General features: G+C 43.0%; 1 protein-coding gene across 3 annotated transcripts in view; it reads right to left on the bottom strand.

The window, feature by feature from the left end:
- Positions 1–19245, bottom strand: part of Drosha (drosha ribonuclease III) — a 104370-nt gene that overhangs the window by 16929 nt on the left and 68196 nt on the right. For all 3 annotated transcript variants that reach the window (XM_057789564.1, XM_057789562.1, XM_057789563.1), the window contains exons 23-29: positions 17310–17369; positions 15916–16015; positions 11893–11995; positions 10237–10307; positions 5241–5285; positions 3221–3378; positions 1930–2035 (exon numbers count right to left, since the gene is read on the bottom strand). In XM_057789564.1, the coding sequence (XP_057645547.1) occupies positions 1930–2035; positions 3221–3378; positions 5241–5285; positions 10237–10307; positions 11893–11995; positions 15916–16015; positions 17310–17369 (643 nt within the window). The remainder of the gene's footprint in view (positions 1–1929; positions 2036–3220; positions 3379–5240; positions 5286–10236; positions 10308–11892; positions 11996–15915; positions 16016–17309; positions 17370–19245) is intronic.

The following is a 19245-nucleotide window of genomic DNA, read 5'->3' on the forward strand; positions in this document are numbered from 1 at the left end:
CCATAATGCCAGCATTTGGGAGACTAAGTCAAGAAAATTGCCATGAGTTTGAACTCATGAGCCTGAACTATAGAACAAAACTCAATTTAACAAAATGACAATCAACTACACTCTGTGGTGGTTTGAAAGAAAATGGCCCCCAAAGGGGGTGGCACGAATGGGAGGTGTAGTCTTGTTGAAGTAGGTGTGGCCTTGGTGGAGAAAGTGTGTCACTGGAGGGGCTGGCTTTGAGGTCTCTTATACTCAAGATAGCACCCAGTGTCTCAGTCCACTTCCTGCTGCCTGCACAAGATGTAGAACTCCAGATAACTCTCCAGCACCACGTCTGCCTCCATGTTGCCATGTCTTATCATGACGACGATGGGCTGAACCTCTGAAACTGTAAGCCACCCCAGTTAAATGTTTTCCTTTATAAGAGTTGCTGTAGTCATGGCGTCTCTTCATAGCAATAGAGACCATAACTCAGACTGGGGGAAGGAGCCTGAATCTGCAGCAGGGCCCTGGGTTTGCTAATTGGCTCAAGCAGGACTCAAGTCTCCCTGCACCGCAGTTCACTGTCTACTGAGGAAAGATTCGTCCCCAGCAGATCCTAGAACCCAATACCAGAGGGAGGAGGATGCACATTCCAACCACACACAGTCACTTCAACTTATTTGGTATGGTTTGGCTATTTCTCTGACAAACAAGATACTTTTGACATCTATGAAGTTTCTTTTCTAATAGAGAAGAATGAACACACAATTTATTATTTTCGTAAGCGCGATGTGAGACACTAGCTCTCAAAAAAGGTTAATATTTTCTAAAGAATTCAATTATCAACTAAAGAAAGAAACTCTTGTCTTTCTAAAAGCAGTTAATTTTAAAAGGAAATCAAGCTATTCACTGAAGACTAAAGCGGTACTATTGATTCCTGAGCACTCACCACAGCGCACGTAGCACAGGGCACACGACAGAAGCACGGCACCCAGTGAGTGCTGACTGAGAAGTGCCACGGAAAGTCACAGTGAAACTCCATGTCCTGGCTACAGTCAGTACTTAGGTCTTACATAGACTATCGACAGGGCTCACGGTTGCAGAGCTAAGATTAAATTCTATCCAGAGAAAACCATACATAGCAGTTTGAAAAGTATGGAAGAATTGCTGCTAGCTTTAGCACGGTAGGGGCTACACTACAGAAGGGACGGTGCACAGCTGTTTCCCTCCTAAGAGAGCCCCAGCTTTCCTGATGCCCAGCTCTCAAGGGGCTCCCTGAGCTTACTCTTAGGCCTCCGAATCAGTGACTGCCAGACAGGCCTTTCCACCACTCTAGGCATATTACTGTCAAATAAATATACTTCACAGCAAAAACTGTGTGCGGCAAACAAAAGCTAATAGAGTTTAATTAAATGAACCAAGTGAAAGGGACGGCGACCATTTTGTTCTGTCTGTGACTCTGACCTCGTCTCTGAGCTTCTCCTGCAATGCCGCCACAGAGCCACAGGAGTCCCTCCGCCTCTCAGTCCACTGTTTTCCATGCATGCCTTTGTTTCTCTGGACTCGGTGTGAGGGAAGCCGCTGCAGGGGCTCTCCCCAAATTCACAATCTTTGAAGGGCCAACACCACCATACCCACGAGGCCTGCCCTGCGCTCTGTAACTAGGAGAATCTTTTCCTAGCCATGTAAATCCAATGACTGGCCTGTGCCTCTGTAATGCCTGACGTTCTACCTTGTATCAAGTTACACTCACTCTGTGTGTGTGTGTGGGCGCGCGCGTACATATACACGCACATAACTTCTATGGCACAGAATGTGTAATTTATTCCACTGTCTATCCTTTATTCCCCCAGGATGAACAATAAGTCACAGGCTAAGCAAGTGTGTACCTGGGCTTCCCATTGCTTGCCCTCTATTCCTACAGTTATGAGAGGGAGTGACTGGGGACAAACTCACTGTTAGGTGTCCTTCGTGATGATCGGGGAAATGAATGAACAAGTACTCCGTGGCTACCAGCTGCATTATGGAATCACCTAGAAATTCCATTCTCTGGTTGTGGCCTCTGGAAAATGAGACATCATTGTAAGTAAACCAATCAGCATGGGATTAAAAAAAAAGTAACTTTTAAGCTTACAACTTAAAAATTAAAGTGGGTTCATTTGGCTTTAAAGCATAGAACTAAATATATTGTCCTGACCCCCTCAACTGAGGGAAAAGTTAGAAAATAGCTATTTTTTTTTTAAAAAATATAACTTTTCTTTTAATCACACATGTGTAGTGAGTTTACATGTTTCTGTATAGGTATGTGCACATAAGACAGGAAGAGAGTGTTAGATCATCAGGAGCCACAGTTACCAATGGTTGAGAGCACCTGACATCCTGACATGTGTGCTAGGAACCAAGCTTAGGCCCTCCAAAAGAGCAGTAACACCTTAACTACTATGGCAATCTGTCCAGCCCGAAAGTGAATACTTTAAGAATTAAATGACGACTAAATTACAATCAGTAAACAGCACTTGGGCAAAAGCAGAGTAGAATCAACTGAAAAATACAGTAAAATATAGAAAATATATTTTTTTCTAAAGCTACTAAATATGTATGTTATTCAAATCTGGAATTTTACAAATGTTTACAGAATCTATGAGTCTTTAATTTTACAGTTTAAAGAGAGTTGGGAATTTTCCACTCAAGAGAAGGGAAAATACTATATTATATAACCCTGCATATGCACTAACATGTCCAATCTTGGTATTTACTTTTTTCTTTTCTTTTTTTTTTCTGTACTGAGTACTGAACACCCAGGGCTTTAATCTCTAACAAAATTTAAATTAAATTTATTGTTAATTTCAATAGTCACAACGAATCAATTATCTAAAGTAGGAGTTGGGAAGCCATACCCAGCCACAACTTGTTTCAAAGTTTCACTAGAAAGCAGCCACACCTACTTTTCAGCCTATGGCTGTTTCATGGTATTATGGCAAGTGATGACAGCTAAACCACGTGATCTGCAAAGCTGATAATATGTAATACTCCTAACTTCATGAAAACATCAAGATGTCTGTCGACAGGACCAGAGGCTTGGGATTAGAGCACAACCCTGGTCCACGCCACTGTCCGGCTGAAGTCTGTCTTGCCATATGACTCTCCTGCAGTGTGTCTACCTTCTCAGCTCCTCTGAAGGACAGGAGGCATGGGACTCCCTCCCTCCACATGGTCAAGAGGGGCTACAGGAGTGCTCTTAACTCACAGGGTCAGGTGGTTGAATCCCACAGTTCTCAGTGTGAACGCCCTTGCCAGAAGTCGAACGTGAGTAAAAATTACTCCAATTGCCTCTTCAAACTCTGTAAGTTTCTGCAGAACTGGAGAAGTTTCAATAAGTTGTCGATCTGTATTTGGCTCTTGTAGCTACAGAAAAATAGAAATAAATTAAAAATCACATGTAGGTTTTGTTACAAGAGTAATTATCAATTCCAAGACACTGTTCTGTAAAATTCCATCTCCCGTGGGCAGAAATTTCTGAAATGCCAAATAAAAAGTGAAAGCCTCTTCCTCATCTCTTAGAATAGCAAACAGACCTAATATTTAAAGAAGGCTCAAATAATATTTTCCAATCTTCATTCAAATTTCAAGGCCAAGTTCTGTACACAGATAGTTCAAAATCCCTGGTATTAGATTAACTCTCTAAGGAAGATGCAAGCTGAAGAACAGCTGCCATCCAGGTGTGTGTGTGTGTGTGTGTGTGTGTGTGTGTGTGTGTGTGTGTAGGGAGGAGGGGGAAGTATGTACCAAGGAGCAATGATTCTCAAACTCCACTTGACCTAGTCAGAAGGCCAAGAAGCAAGAGTTCTCATGAAGCCACTTGCAGGGCTTGTTAAAGGCAGATGGCTCGGCCCGACCCCTAGAGTAGCTTATCTTCCACGCCTGGATGGGTCCCGGACGGGTCCTGGGAAGCCGCCTGTCTGACATGTTTGCAGGTGAAGCGACACTGCTGTCTACAAACTGCCCCTTAAGAGACTGATTGTAGAGCAACTGGACGACTGTGCATCCACTAGAGACCAAACTGCTTGGGCAAATGAGCATCATTAAAACTGAACTCAGGTTCCAGGATATTATTATTCCTCCATGTAACAATGAGCCTTGAACAACTGGCGAGGAGAAAATATAAGAAGTAAAACTGACATTTTCAACAATGTAGGGCAACCTTGCTATGGGATAGTGGTCTTTTATCCTGTTACTTGTATTATTTTTAATAATATGCTGATTGGCCAGTAGTCAGGCAGGAAGCAGAGGTGGGGCAACGAGAATGCTGGGAAGAGGGAAGCACAGTTTGGAGTTGTGACCCAGCCACAGAGGAAGCAAGATGTGACTGGCCTGCCGAAAAAGGTACCAAGCAACAAAGCTAACTCAGACAAGAATTATGGGCTAATGTAAGTTGTAAGAATTAGTTAATAAGAAGCCTGCTACTGGGCCAATCAGTTTATGATTAATGTAGACCTCTGTGTGATTCTTTGGGACTTAATGGCTGCAGGACTGGACAGCTTGGTCAACACAACCTTATATTTTTAATAGAATATTCTTAAAGCTCTCTGAGTTGCCATTTACTAATTATAAAACCTCCCATGACACGTGACCACTATAAGTATTATTTATGTTAAATACATATTCACACAGAAGATGTGTGACTAGGTGAACTACGTATACACAGATCCTAAACTGCAACAAGAAAAGCAGAGAATAGAACTTTGAAAGCAAACTGAGGGGAAAAAAAAGCATGTCACTGTGTGCATCTTTCAAATTCCTAAATCCTGAGCAGAAAAGCTATCATGATACTACATTTTTAATGTGCCGTGATACCATCTGAATCGACTTCTAAGGCCCAAATATAACGTGGCAATATTAATTGAGTAGTTGTTCTACTTTTTAACTGTGCCTAAAATCACCTCTAACATCATTATCCCTACAACAGCAGGCATGGGCATGCAAGAGTTAACAGTACACGTGGCATCTGCAGGGGCAGGGCTAACCCTCCCATCCCCAGCAGCACTTCCTGTCTTGTGAGGAACACAACTCCCATGCTTTCCGGACCACGTGAGCACACACAACACCTGGGTACATTTTACAATTTATTTCCCAAGATTTCCTATTCTGACACCCAACACTGAGTCCTAATTCCAGGGAAGAGAATCAAAGGGTAAAGACAGGGAAAGAAGGAAAGGAAAGCCATGAAGGTCTCTCAGGCTCGCAGTAGACAAGAAGACCATACTCACTTGGAGTGGGTGGAGAGGATAATGGAGCCAGACTTCTCGTAGGTCCTGGAAAATGGAAAGATGTCTTCAGTGCTCAAGGGAGTCATTTAACACACTCTAGAGTACTAAATAAACTGTCATTATTTGAAATACGGAGCCATTTCAGATGCAGACTCACTCACTGCAGACTCAGTGGTGCTGGAGAACTATTTAAGTGTGTACTCACCACTCCAGCTGCTTGTAGTGACTCTAATTAGCCTATTCAGCTGGGGAGGAAAAGAGCCTTGGAAAACTCGGTTCCACACTTGCTGAACCGAACGCGCTGGATTAAAGTACTGTTTTATCCATGCTTTTCCACCGCATGCCCCAGCCTGGGTGTCCGCTGCAGCTTTTGTGGGACTCTCCTCACACCCCTCTTACACGACTTCATGGCCGTGAGCTTGATGCAGAGGGAGCGGGACACCCCATGTCTAGTTCATGAGCCCTCCTCATGGCTCACACGAATGTTTGCTTGAAATCCGATAATAAACTTTATGGAAAATGCTGTTATACTAGCTCACTGGCCGAGCTAAATCCAGGAGCAGTTACAATTACAGTTTCCTTGGGACTGAAGGGTTTTTCCTTCAGGTTGAGGAGCCTCCACCTAGATCTCTCAGGCCTTGACGTTAGCCTTTTTCAAACAAATGAGAAAAACAGCCTGCAAAGAAGCATTTTTCTGAAGTAAAATGCTTTGGCAGGGTAGGGGAAGTTTAGGGTCTGCTGTGACACACAGGGTGGTGGAGTGAGATAAAGCCTGTGTTTCTGAACAACTCCCTTCTTAACAGAACACGAATTCAGACTGTTTCAAGATGGGGCTTAAACAGCAAACTCTTTTCTAAAGGTACATGACAGGACGACTGTTAACCAAATCCACCACCTCTCTCTCACTGCCCAGAGTGAATCACACTGATGGCCACCCCTCCTCACACTTGCTGGGGTTCCCGCAATGTCTCGTTCTCTCTTCTCAACAAAACAAATGCTTCCACATCAGCCTCTGGCCTGCCTGCCTCCTCTGGAGCATGTCACTGTTTCTACAGATCTTCACTCCAGCTTCGGTTTGGATTATTTTATTCCGCTACAGTGACCTCTCGTCCAAGTCATAATTTCGAATGCCTGAAGGGCGTCTTTTACCTCGCATGCACTCCAGAAGTACGCTAAGCTAGCGAGTGTGGTGTCGGGAAGAGCTGCCGTTCTGGTGGGCACCTAGGTGTAGTTCTGAGCTGCCGTTCTGGTGGGCACCTAGGTTTAGTTCTGGTTCCACGGGGGTAACTTATTCTCTCCCAGCTTCTGCTTTCTCAGGTGTAAGCAAAGATAATCCCAGTACCTAGTTCCAAGTGTTCCCTGCTATCTCAATGAGTAACGCAGTGAGAACACTAGACGAGTGCCGGTCAAAGGAAACGCTACTATCAATAACAGTGTATCAACAGCATTGATAAGTCAGCGATCTCCTCCAGCCACTCCCAATTTCTCCAGAATTTGAGATTACGTACATGCTGATTCATTTTCTCCTTGCTGCTTCATGGTTTTCTCTTACACACACACACACGCATGCACACACATACACTCTACTTGCGATTTCTCCTTAGATGCCCATGGCCACCCATCTTGGTGTAAATCATGCCATCTTATACCCACACATTTCGCTCACAACCATTTCCTTTTACTTATCCCAGGGCAGTGTCAGAGAAAATGCGCTGGAAAGATCCAGACTGGGGTCCCAGCAATACTTTGAATTAGCTCTAGGTCTATGGCATGCTTCTAGAAAAGGTTCAAGATTGACTGGGTCATTAACACAGCACATTGATATTAAATACCTATCATGTATTAGGTTACTGAGATAAACAGGGTACAACTCTGTCCTCCAAGGGGCCTAATGAGGAAGAACAAAGGTAAATAACAGAGCTTAGGTACCTGCAGTAGGTCCCTTAATAGTGAAAAATCATTTTAAACTATGCCACAGCTGCCACTTTCTCCGATTAAAATCTCAGATGAAAAGAAATGGATGCAGTTGAGATAGGCTTCGTGAAGAATATCAGGCTATTACACCATGATGGGAGGAAGTGGGCACCAGAGGGAAAGCCACATCACTCTGCCTGGGGCTGTTAGAAAAATCTTCAAAGACAATTTGAAGAAGATGAAAAATCTAGCAAACCAGCAGAGGGAAGAACGGAGAGCCAGCCATATACAGGCACAAAAAGAAAATGTCTAAGGAGTGGCATAAAGCGTGGGCAAAAAGGAAACTAAAACAGGTAGAACCTGCTTTAAAACATCAGATGTGGGCATGTGGTGCCCATCTTTAATCCCAGGACTCAGGACGGAGAGGTAAGTGGATCTCTGTGAGTCTGAGGCTACCAGGTTTACAGAGTGAGTTCCCAGGGCTACATAGTGAGTCCCGTCTAAACAACAAAACCCTACCCAAACCGTTATGTCTGCATAGACGAGGAATCAAATATCTTAAACTAGACAGGCCTGTCACTCACACGGCACACCTGCCATGACGAAAGACCGAACTAAGGAGGGCTGAGGGGCCTCAGAAGAATGCAGGACAATTCAAGTGAAACAGTCCGGGACTCATGTGAGCCAGCAGTGATGACATTTTAAAACTGAATGGAGACACGAAGAAAAGAGCTTAGGAGCAGGACAGATTCTAAGCTTTCTGATTTAAAGATAAAAATGAAATCAAAATATGTTTGAGAGTAAAGGTAACGGGGCCAATACTAAATATGGGAAAGTGGTAAGTCTGTGGAAGACCCACCAGGCTGCTCAGAAACCACCTGAAGAGATACCTTTTCCCATTTCTAGAGTGCCGGGGAAAGGCCAGGGTCAGAGATGCTGGGGTCAGATGTACAAAGGGGAAAGGCAGGTGAAGGTGGGGAAGGCGATGCAATACCTTTCCACTGCTGGAGGAGGGCCAGTGGGGTAACCAACCCCAAGCTTCCTCAGGTAAACTCACTGGGTAAGCCTGCACGGCCTCACAAACTAAAAGCAAACACTGCTGCAGAAAATAAAAATCAGTTGAGGGAGGACACACGAGACAGCTCTGCTACTGAAAGGGCTGCAAGGAGAGCACAGACACTGCCGTCAAGGGAGCCAGCAGCACACACGGCTCCCTTCTCACCCAGCAGCAGGACGTCTCTGGAGGGCCTTCCTCCTGGACAACACTGCCCTCTCACCTGCCTTGCTGTACCCAACACCCTGAATACCAACTATTGGGGACACTAGGTTACTAAACCACATTCTCACCAGACCACACCATTTCAAACTTCTCTTAATTTGGTCTCACGCATGGCAGCCAACCAAGAACCTCAGTATTCAGCACCAGCCTGGCCTTAACAGATGCCTCTCTCCTTGCTAACACAGACGCCCCTTAGCTACACAGAGTTCATTAACCTGCATCAGCTGTCTGCAGTTCTTTCCTGGCTGTGGATGGCTGATTACATTTTCATAACATTACACATGCATGCACGCACTCACACACACACACACGCACGCACGCGTGCACGCCAGTGTTTCAGCCATTTAATAACTAGTAGATTCAAGCCAACTTGGAAATATCAATCAAGTAAAAAGGTCCAAGCTTGTATACATGAAAACTCTGAAGCCCAAAGTTATGTATTACTGGGCTGTGTTCAGTTTTACAACAGACACCAAAATGAGTTCTGAACCTCAGCCGCTCCATTTGTAAGATAAAGTTCGGGCTCTGCGTTTCCATTTATACACTTCTTCATTCCACCCTTTTAACAAATATTAAATGCTGGGCAGATCAGCATTGCATTAGGCACAGGAAATACAAGATAAACTCACTAAGTAGACAAATGGCACAGAGCAGTTTAAAGGGGAAAAAAGTCTAAACACAAACAGATCCAATTAAGAACACAAGATACAAACGTGCAGGGAAGGAGCGTGGGAGTGGGTGCAGGTTAAGCCACGACAAAGGAGCAGGGATAAACAGAGGTGAGGGAAACACTGAGAAAGGTGCGAAAAGGTTGCTGAAATTGCCAACACAAAATAAAGATCAGAACTATATTTTAAAATTTGAGAAAAAAAAGTCTTAAAATCTATGCTATCAGCTATACACACAAATCGAGACACACAGTTACTTGTGTATGTAGGATAAAATGAGGACTATGGACCATCTGCAGATAATTCTATCACAAGCAAATACACAAATATAAAAATCAATCCATATCTAGGCAAACAAATTCTTGGACGTAACATGGAGGTCACATTTTTAAATGTATTGACTTGTAACTTCAAGTACTGCAGTGATGACTCCCGACAGAAGGTAAGGCGTGGTCTCCTGAGGACTGACCATCCTGACATCCTGTGTTCTTCCTCCTCCACAAGGGCCAGTTCATTCAATTATGACGACACTGCTATTGGAAATACAGAGCTGCCTGTCCCTTTCAATGCTAGTGAGCCTGGTTTGGGCACAGAAGCCACTGAGGACGCTGCAGCACAAGCAAGAGTAACAGGGCGTCTCTGCAATATCAACAGCCTAAAACACTAGCAACAGACTATTTCAGAGTCTTCAAAAATTATAATTGTTTAGAAAGTTCTCCTAGATGATTTATTCATAGATCCACCAGAAACCCCTGTCTAAAATAAATATTCGTTTTCTAGTCTACTAATTTACAAAAAATAAAAATAAAAAAAAACCTAAGCCTGCATGGAGTAGGTACCCATTTGTTCAAAGGTACAAAATTAAAGAGAAACAACAAAACACAGGCCTTCTCACTGTATCAGTAATGCATATTTAATCTAGAAAAGACCACAAAGAAAGGTGATTGGGTCAAAGAAGAATCCCTGGAAAAAATGCCAGCGAACTCTCACATCTGCAAGAGCTGAGTGAGCCGAGGTTAATGTACCTGACATCTACTGTCTAAGAGGGCTGGCATTAGGTTTCTCCTACAGTCTTTTCAAAGAACAAAACTTCTGCCCTGATATACGGCCGAGGGAAGAAGATGAGTATAAATACCGGGTCATTAAAGAGTAAGCGTCCAAATAACTGTCTGGCTTCCTCCAGGCTGCCCTCCAAGTAAACGGCTCCTAGATGGAAGGAAGCGAATGCCAAAAGGAAGGCAGCGTTAATATAATATTCAGAGAAAATTACACAGCTTTACAAAAAGCAAACAGACAAGCCAAGACCAGTCAGAGAAGAAAGCCCAGGGGTAAGAAGAGTTTAAAGGAAACTTTCCTGCTTTCAGCTATGCTTTGTACTAGAATCCAGATGGAAACACAAAGTTAATTCACTAAAATGTCCAAGCAGAAGAGGCTAAATATGAATTCTTGTGAACATGTGGCATATACACTATGAAGGGGACAATATTTAACCATACTAAAGAAAATACTTCAATTCAATTTCTGTTCTTATTGGGCATGTTTTACAACAAACATATGTATGGCTCTAAGAAAGAAAAACAAAATAAAGCCAGAGTCTAGACCAAAGAAGACTTCTGAAAATAAGAACTAGGATAAGTTACACTTTTAATTTGAAATAATTAAGCACTAAAAAGTATTATTACAAATGCATTTAGCATTAATCATAAACTGTTAGCATTATAGTTACATTTTAACTTGGTAGGAAAATAAACCTGGAGTAGAAAAGTCTTATTTTCTTGAAATCAAAATCTTCTCTCTGTCTCAAGAATGGCTGGCTACCTTTCCATGTGCAATGTTAAAGTTTAAGAGGCTTTTGATCAATATTACTAACAGTTTCAATAGCTGTAGCAAAATGGACACCACAGCAGCTGTGGTTTCAGGACTAGCAGGCGCCAGGCTAACTACACCACATTCTTCTTTTCCCCTTCATGGGGCAGCTCAACAAAGTGTCAGAAGGTTGATGGGGTTCAGGCTCTTAGCCGACTGGCCGGAAGGCTCAGCTATGTGGAACACTACTCTGAACAGGACGCTGCATGACTGGAATGATTCCTTCAAGACCCCCTTGAGGAAGTGACACTATCTCCATCTCTGACAGGGACAATAAGGATCAGAGATTGGATTATTCGCCAAAGACACATATCAGACAAAGGATTCTGAGAAACAACATGTACTTAATTGTTTACTTAAAAATCAAGAAACTGTCGATCAACCATAACATTGTATTGTAAAGTATATTTCAATTAGCAGCTAATTTTCCGTTCATTTCCCTGTACCATATGCTGTAGTTATAAAGCCTGGGTGAGAAGTACCTCTATCAGTCTTGTTTTGCAAAAACAAACAGAAGTTCCAAGACCTAAGAATTAAAAAGCTCTTGTTTTCTTTTCATGATACTGAAAACAGAAAATCTTGTAAACAAGTTAAAACATGTTCAGAAGCAAACTGAGATCTTATTAGCAATTTAGCTCCTGTCTCCTTGTATGTGTATGCATGTCAAAGCTAGAAAGCAAGCCATCTCCTTGCTAATTCGCTCCAATCCAGGAAATAGTAAGCATGACATCAGACGAAGAGCACAATAAGTAGAAAGCATGATTGATTCTTGGAGACACTAAATAACTACAGCACAAGGTGGTGGGCTTTAGAACAAATAATTCTATTGTAAGCTTCTACACTGAATTCATTCTACAATTCTACAATTCATGCACTGTCCAACAAGCTCAACACATGCAAGAAGCAGATTTTAAACAGAAATTACCTATCAATGCTTCAAAACAATTGGCCATTGCATGCCGGAGGTCTGATTCTCTACACAGGTCCGGCCCATGGGCATACAGCATAAATCGATCCAGTTCAAGTTTCTGCAAAATCCAAAATGACAGAAAGTGAGACAGTTTTGCCAACATAACTCTGCATCTCATGGGGAAGGGAGCGGTGGTAAACACCGTGACCCTCTGCAAGTTTATCGGGTGCTCAGCACTGTTCATTAGAAACCCACACGCTTCAGTCCTGACCAACTGAAGGATCCCCCAAAGTCCCCAGGCAGATCTGGGGTCAGAAATGACTGGGAGGGATCTGACTTTTCAAACCCAAGTACAAACCTAGTATGAGACTACACTAAAAAGAGATCCTGCTACAAGAACATGGGCATCTGGGCTCACCCAGAAGATACAAACCCAACCCGAAGGTCTAGCCAAGAGTCTTGCCTCTTTGGTTCCAGAAATACGTGATGCAGATGATGTCTGTACCATACAGAACAGGTGGACTTCAAAAATACTTTCAGCTCTAAATAGCTAACTGGGTGAGAATTCCAGGAGCTGTGTTTTGCACACGTGCCCCCTTTCGGAGGCTCCCATGCCCATCTCTCTCGGGCTCACTGAGATCTGCCTGCCATGTAATTACAGGATTAGTTTTAAGGGTTTTGAGAATATCATCTGTACTTAATAGTGTTTCTTTGTGGGTGTAGCCTTAGAGAAAGTGTGTCCCAGGATGAGGAATAGCAATATTAATCCATTAGTGTCTACTTCCTTTACACTGGGCTACATTTTACGACCTTTCCATTCCTCTCCCTTAATGTGGTTTCTTTCCTTTGGGGGGTCGATAACAATTTGGAGACAGGGTCTTCATCTTCTAATTCAGACTCTGGCTTCTCCCTTTACCTTGATTTCCACATTGACTCATTTCATATCCTGATACACAATATAAGAACTTTAAATAAAGCTAGTCCCAAACAAATGAATTCTTCCTTAAAAATCCCTGAGACTCAAGTAGTATTTTTCACAGAAGGAGAAAGATACAAATTGTGGTGGTATGAGTAAAAAAGGCCTCCACAGGCCCATAGGGAGTAGCACTATTAGGAGCTATGGCCTTGTTGGAGGAAGCCTATCATAGGGGATGGACTTTGAGGTCTCAAATGCTCAAGCCACACCCAGTGTGGCATTCTCTTCCTGCTGCCTACAGAACCAGATATAGAACTCTTGGCTCCTTCTCTAGTACCATATCTGCCTGTAATCCACCATGCTTCCTGCCATAACAAAAATGGACAAACCTTTGAAATTGTAAGCCAGTCCCAATTAAATGCTTTTTTTAAAATTTTTTTTAATAAGAGTTACCATGGTCATGGTGTCTCTTCACAGCAATAGACTCTCTAAGTCATAAATATTACATAAACATGTAATAAATCAGTTTTAACTTCCATAAAAAAATTAAAGATATTCAGCAAACAAAAGCATGAAACATAATATGGAATAAGACACAAGCTTCTGAACAACCTAACACAGTTGGAATCTCATCAGTTTTTGGATCACAGACATTCATATTATACTCACTCTCTGTTAAGCGCCCATATCCATTTATACTGGAAACCCTGCTAAGAATCTAGTATAAAATATATTCATATCAGTTTTGACTAGCACAAATATAATAGTCGAAAGTTCCTTTAAAAATACAAAGCAAAACAAAAAACCCTTGATCCCAGTGTGCCAGAGTTTACACTAAAATCTGTACACTTCATCTGTTCTGCAGCCTCACTGGGAAATACAATTGCGTGCTATGTCTGGAGTCCTGCTTGAGAGCAGACTGCAGCCTGCATGTTTATGTTAGAAACAATTACTCTGGAGCACTGAGAATTTCCAGCTTCTCATCCTCCCCACTCTCGTATCCTATGGAGGCGCTAGCAGAACTCTTAAATGAGAGCGGGCACTAGATCCGATGGGCCTGACTCACGGCAGTGCCAGCTGCCCAAGGGTTTCAGGGTCACCGCTTTAGAAAAAGGTGGGCCTGCCATGGCCTTCTGCTGGAGATAAACACTACCTGGAAGTTGGGTGGTGAGGGACCAATCGTCTAATTCCAGCCTGAGGAACTTTGTAAGAAAATATTCCTTTAACTTGTGTCTGCTTCTACAAAGACTATAGTTAACTGTATATTAGCCTAAGAAATAAGCAACTTCAGAAATCAAAGCAAAGGCACCAGGCTTAGTTGTAGACACCATATTCTCAGTACTTGGAATCTGATGAGGGTGGGTTTGGTGAAATAAGACCATACAGAATTCCCCAGTGGGAGAACTGGCCAGCCAGTCGAACCTCATGGCTCTGTATAGATTCAATGTGTTACATAACGACTTGCCTTGAGGCTATGGCAATTTCTACAGCTGGTCAATATCATCCCTCTGTCATACCTCTAAGTGTTTGGGGAATAGTTGAGCAATTCCACTCTGCCCCAAACTGAAGAGAAACAAGGGTGGATGGGCTGACAGCTCTTGGTTACTATATACTCCCAGTCACATGAATATCCGCCACCAGGAAGCATTTGACAAACCAGGTAAGCGCCAAAACAGTTTACACAGCCCTTGGACATCCCTCACTGGAAGGCTGCTATATTCATGTTTGCTTACCTTGCTGAGTACAGTTTCCCAGCAGACATTCTGCTTTACAGTCTCAAATGTCACCAACAGCGGTTGGCAGCCTACCACTGTACACTGTCATGATGGTACTACAGTAAAATAATGCTTTCTTGCCAACACAAAAACCAGAGGCTAGGGGCTGGAGAGATGGCTCAGCGGTTAAGAGCATTGCCTGCTCTTCCAAAGGTCCTGAGTTCAATTCCCAGCAACCACATGGTGGCTCACAACCATCTGTAATGAGACCTGCAGGAAGAATACTGTATACATAATAAACAAATAAATATTTAAAAGCCAGAGGCTAATATTTGCTACGTTTTTAATATTAACACCCTGACAAGGTGAATCAACACGTCAATCAAAGAACTAGTCTTTTCCACTTCATATCAAAGTGAAAGAGGAGGGGACACAGACTACTGAAGGCACAAGCAAAGAAAAGCTTTTCCAGTAGATGCTGATGTCTAGGACTTAAGAGCCTCCATTCTTTCTGTTGCTGCATAAAAGCAAAGGCCTACAATATGTGAGAATTTATCTTAAGAACAATGATAAACAATGTGAAAAGTAACTAGATGCTACAAATTTATTGACGTTTGCATGACTTCTATGAACAAGGATCACGAAACCCACTTCAAACAGATTCATGAAAACTCATAATCTCATTTAATTCTCACAATCAGCATGCATGGTGGAAACTATATGGGAGAGAACAACTCATCTCCCGCCACCCAGTGTGTAAGAAAAGGGGGACAGAACCCTCAGGGGACCAAGGCATCCATGTTCCTATTGGCTATGCATTACTGTAAGACATCACATGGAAAGAGAAACGCCAGATCAAACCAAAACTATAAAATCTTAGCACAAGTCTGAATTAAGTAGAGGTTCTGGCAGTCACTCAGCTAAGTCAATGAAGCAAGCAGACAGCCTAAATCCTAAATCTTAACTAATAGGATTTATGATTTTGGAGATTCTTAAAGCTGTAAAAAGTATCCCTATGGATGTGAACTATCTGAAGAATTTTGTTCAGAGCTTTAATTCTGCCTATTTACAAAAATTAATAACAAATATAATACAGAAATATTCTATAAAATATACAATAATTGCTTTTGCATTCCTCCCATGTTACTTTCTCCCAATTGTTGAGCCTGTTCACGTACATCTGTCAATTTCTTTCTCATCTGTTTTCAAGTTACCTCACTGTGGAGTTCATTAGCTGCTGGTGAAATCCACAAAGGTAACAGACCAGAACAAACAGGCAAACTCCCACCATAGTCTGGTCCATAAAGTACGATTCCCCAATATACTTCCAAGTAGGATCAGCCCACTGCAGGATTCTGTGGCCAAGAATGTCAGGCCCAGGCAAAGGCTTCGGGTGGGTCACACTACCTTCGCAAGCATGGCCAGGTGCTGGTTCTGAACGATGGCCGTCCGATAGGTTGCCAAGCCGCCTTCTTCCAGACTAGGAAACAAATAGTACAGGTGGACACTGTTGGAAAAAAAAAAGAACATAATCTAGCATGCAAATATGCATCACAAAACAGTCTGTGGCTCTGCAACAGAGGTGACGCTGTGTCTGCAGCAGTTAGTAGTTGCTCTGAGGTGACCTTGAAACCTTGAACAGGTTATTTACACTAAATCTCCAACAGCAACATCTACTCATATGTCCACATACTTCTGTTAAGAGTTCCCTGGAGGTAGATGTAGCGCACATATCTGTAATTCTAGCATTCTAGAGACAAGAGAATCACAAGTTCAAAGCCAGCCTGGTGTATATGGTGAATTGTAAGCCAGTCAGGGATAGAGAGTAAAATCACAGCTCCAAAACCAAAAAAAAGAATTTCCCTGAAATTTGATAAAGATACAATCTGTCACACTGTTTGTGACTAATGGAGCAAACATCTGAAAGTCCAGTGGGATTATGGGTGGACCCTGAAGACAATCCTGGGAAGCCCTGCGTGGCAATGTAGTGGCGCAGTGCCCAAAATCACAGTCACCAAGAGCGGAGCAGTGACACTATGGCCAGGGGTGAGGTCACACAGTGCAGCCGCTCTGTCCTATGGCACACCAGCTCATCAGACCTGCTGCCCACCAGAACAGCAACGCTCACTAGTCTTGGAGTAATAGGAACCGGCTCCTTCTCTTTGTGCCTTTCTTCGGAAAACCACTGACCTAGAGAATAAGACAGCTCAAGACGACAGTGGCAGGGGAAGCCTGTGTCACCTCCCTAAGGGAAGATTAGGAGCAGGGAGAGACAAAATGCACTTTCCAGTCCCTACCACCAATCAAAAACCTTAGAAGAGCCTTGGAACACTCTTGTGCAGGTCACAGACACATTCACACCGTGGTTCACACACACCCAGTCATTAAAATTACTTGTAAGCTTTACTTCCCTCAAGATTAGAAAGACAGAACAGGATCAAAGGCAAATCCTGGAAGATGAAATGACATTTTAAAATATCATCCTTCCCTTTCCAGAGGAATAAAAGCTCTGTAGCACCAGTCGAGGAGCGGCCGAAATCCTGTGGCTGTAAGCAACTTTAACACATGCTTGACAGGACAGGAACACCGGCCTTTCATCTTGTAATCCACTCATTACAGCAGCAGCAGCAAGAGCAGTTGTCAGGGCAAGAGCCACAGACATGTGGCTTTTAAGCTCTTCAGAAGAGAAAATACACAGTGTCCCAGTGCCTTGCTTGCTAATTACAAAGGAGGTAACATAGTAAGCATGCAACTTAGCAAATGTAATTCCTGGGGGGCTGCGTGGGGAAAGACCTACTTACCTGGTCAGAAACTCAACGACAGCATCTCCCAGGAACTCCAATCTTTCGTTGTGATTAATCCTACAATGAAAATTTAAAAGATGATTTTAAAAAGCACATTTAGGGCCAATGAAATGGCTCAAAGGATAACGAATAATGTTGCCAGGATGGCTGGTCACCAAGTATGAATCCTGGGGCCTACATAATAGAAGGAGAGAATGACTCCCATAAATCGTCCGCTGATCTCCATAGATGTGCCATGACACGAACACATGCGTGTGCACCATACATAAATGTAATTTTAAAAAGCTTCTATAAAAAAATAGCATTTACTTTCTCTCCCTATCTTTTCAAAAAAAGAAACATTGGGTTAGTTCACTAAACACCTTACAGACTTACCTCTCATACTCAAGAGCTCTGGCTATCCTAGCTTATCCTGAGGGCATCAGGTCCTACCTAGTAGGAAGGTGTGGTTTGACTGAGAATGGCCTCCACAGGCTCAGATATTTGAGTCCCTAGTCACCAGAGAGTGGCACCATTTGAAAGGATTCTAAGGATTAGGAGGTGTGGCCTTGTTGGAGGAAGTGTGTCTCTGAGGAAGTGGTGGACTCTGAGGTTCCAAAAGCCTATGCCAGGCCCAGTCTGCCTCTCCTTACAGGTCAGGATACAATTCTTAGCTATTGTTTCAGTGACTGCCTGCAAGCCCTTATGCTCCCCACCATGAGGATAATGAATGAAACCTCTGAAAACTGTAAGCAAGCCCCATCAAACACTTCCTTTCCCAAGTGTCGCACTGTCTTGGTCATGGTGTCTCTTCTCAGCAACAGAGACTAAGACAGAAGGCAAGAATGGGTTCCATCCCATCATACTACATGGCTCGAACGTTCTAACCCAAGGCTTCTTTCCCCTGAAAACAAGACGAGAAAGCTCCGAGAAGCCAGGTGCTATCAAACTGAATATGGTGTCTCCACTCTGCTACCCGCTGAGCCTAAGAGGAGTACATTCCAGAAGAGTTCCCGAGACAGCATCTGATTACCTCACCTCCACACTCAACCAGATCTAGTCCTTGCAGACAGGCATGACCTATCTGCCACCTCATCACCTGTTGCTGTCTTCTCCCACCTGTGTGCTGGCCTCCTGCTCCAAACCCCCAGAGAGTCTCCGAGAGGGGCCCTTCAGAGAACAGTCAATCACTGCCCCTCTTTAAGCCAGGCTTTCTCCCTCCCAAGAACTTTCTACTCTCTGTCCCTCTGCACTCGGATACACAGAAAATCCAGTTTATCCCTCAAGGTTCAGGAAAATCTCTATGACAACCTGCCTGATGATGCCCCTCCTCAACGTAGACACTCCTCTCCCCAGTATATAGAGCATACTTTGTTTCTATGATAAAACAACATCTATAAAGAAGTCCCTGAAACCTCATCTCAATTGATGCCTTATATTTACATGAAAAGGATATTCAGTTAGGGTGTAGCTCCGTGACAGAGCACCCGAGCTGAACCTGAAACCCTCGATTCTCAGTAGTGCCCCTACTACTTCAGGAATAGCCAATAGTGGAAAGTAAAGACTGAGAGAAAACTAAGCATATATATCAATTTATGCCTATGCTGCGGAATTCTTGATCTCACTGATTCTTTAAAGTGTACACACATGCATCTATTACACATACATACACATACAAAGAGTACACGCATGCATCTATTACACATACACACACAAAGAATACACGCATGCATCTATTACACACACACATACAAAGAGTACACACATGCATCTATTACACATACACACATACAAAGAGTACACACATGCATCTATTACACATACACACACACACAAAGAGTACACGCATGCATCTATTACACATACACACACGAAGAGTACACGCATGTATCTATTACACATACACATACAAAGAGTACATGCATGCATCTATTACACATACACAAAGAGTACA

Source organism: Chionomys nivalis, chromosome 15 (genome assembly GCF_950005125.1).
Source record: "Chionomys nivalis chromosome 15, mChiNiv1.1, whole genome shotgun sequence".
Taxonomy (NCBI): Eukaryota; Metazoa; Chordata; class Mammalia; order Rodentia; family Cricetidae; genus Chionomys; species Chionomys nivalis.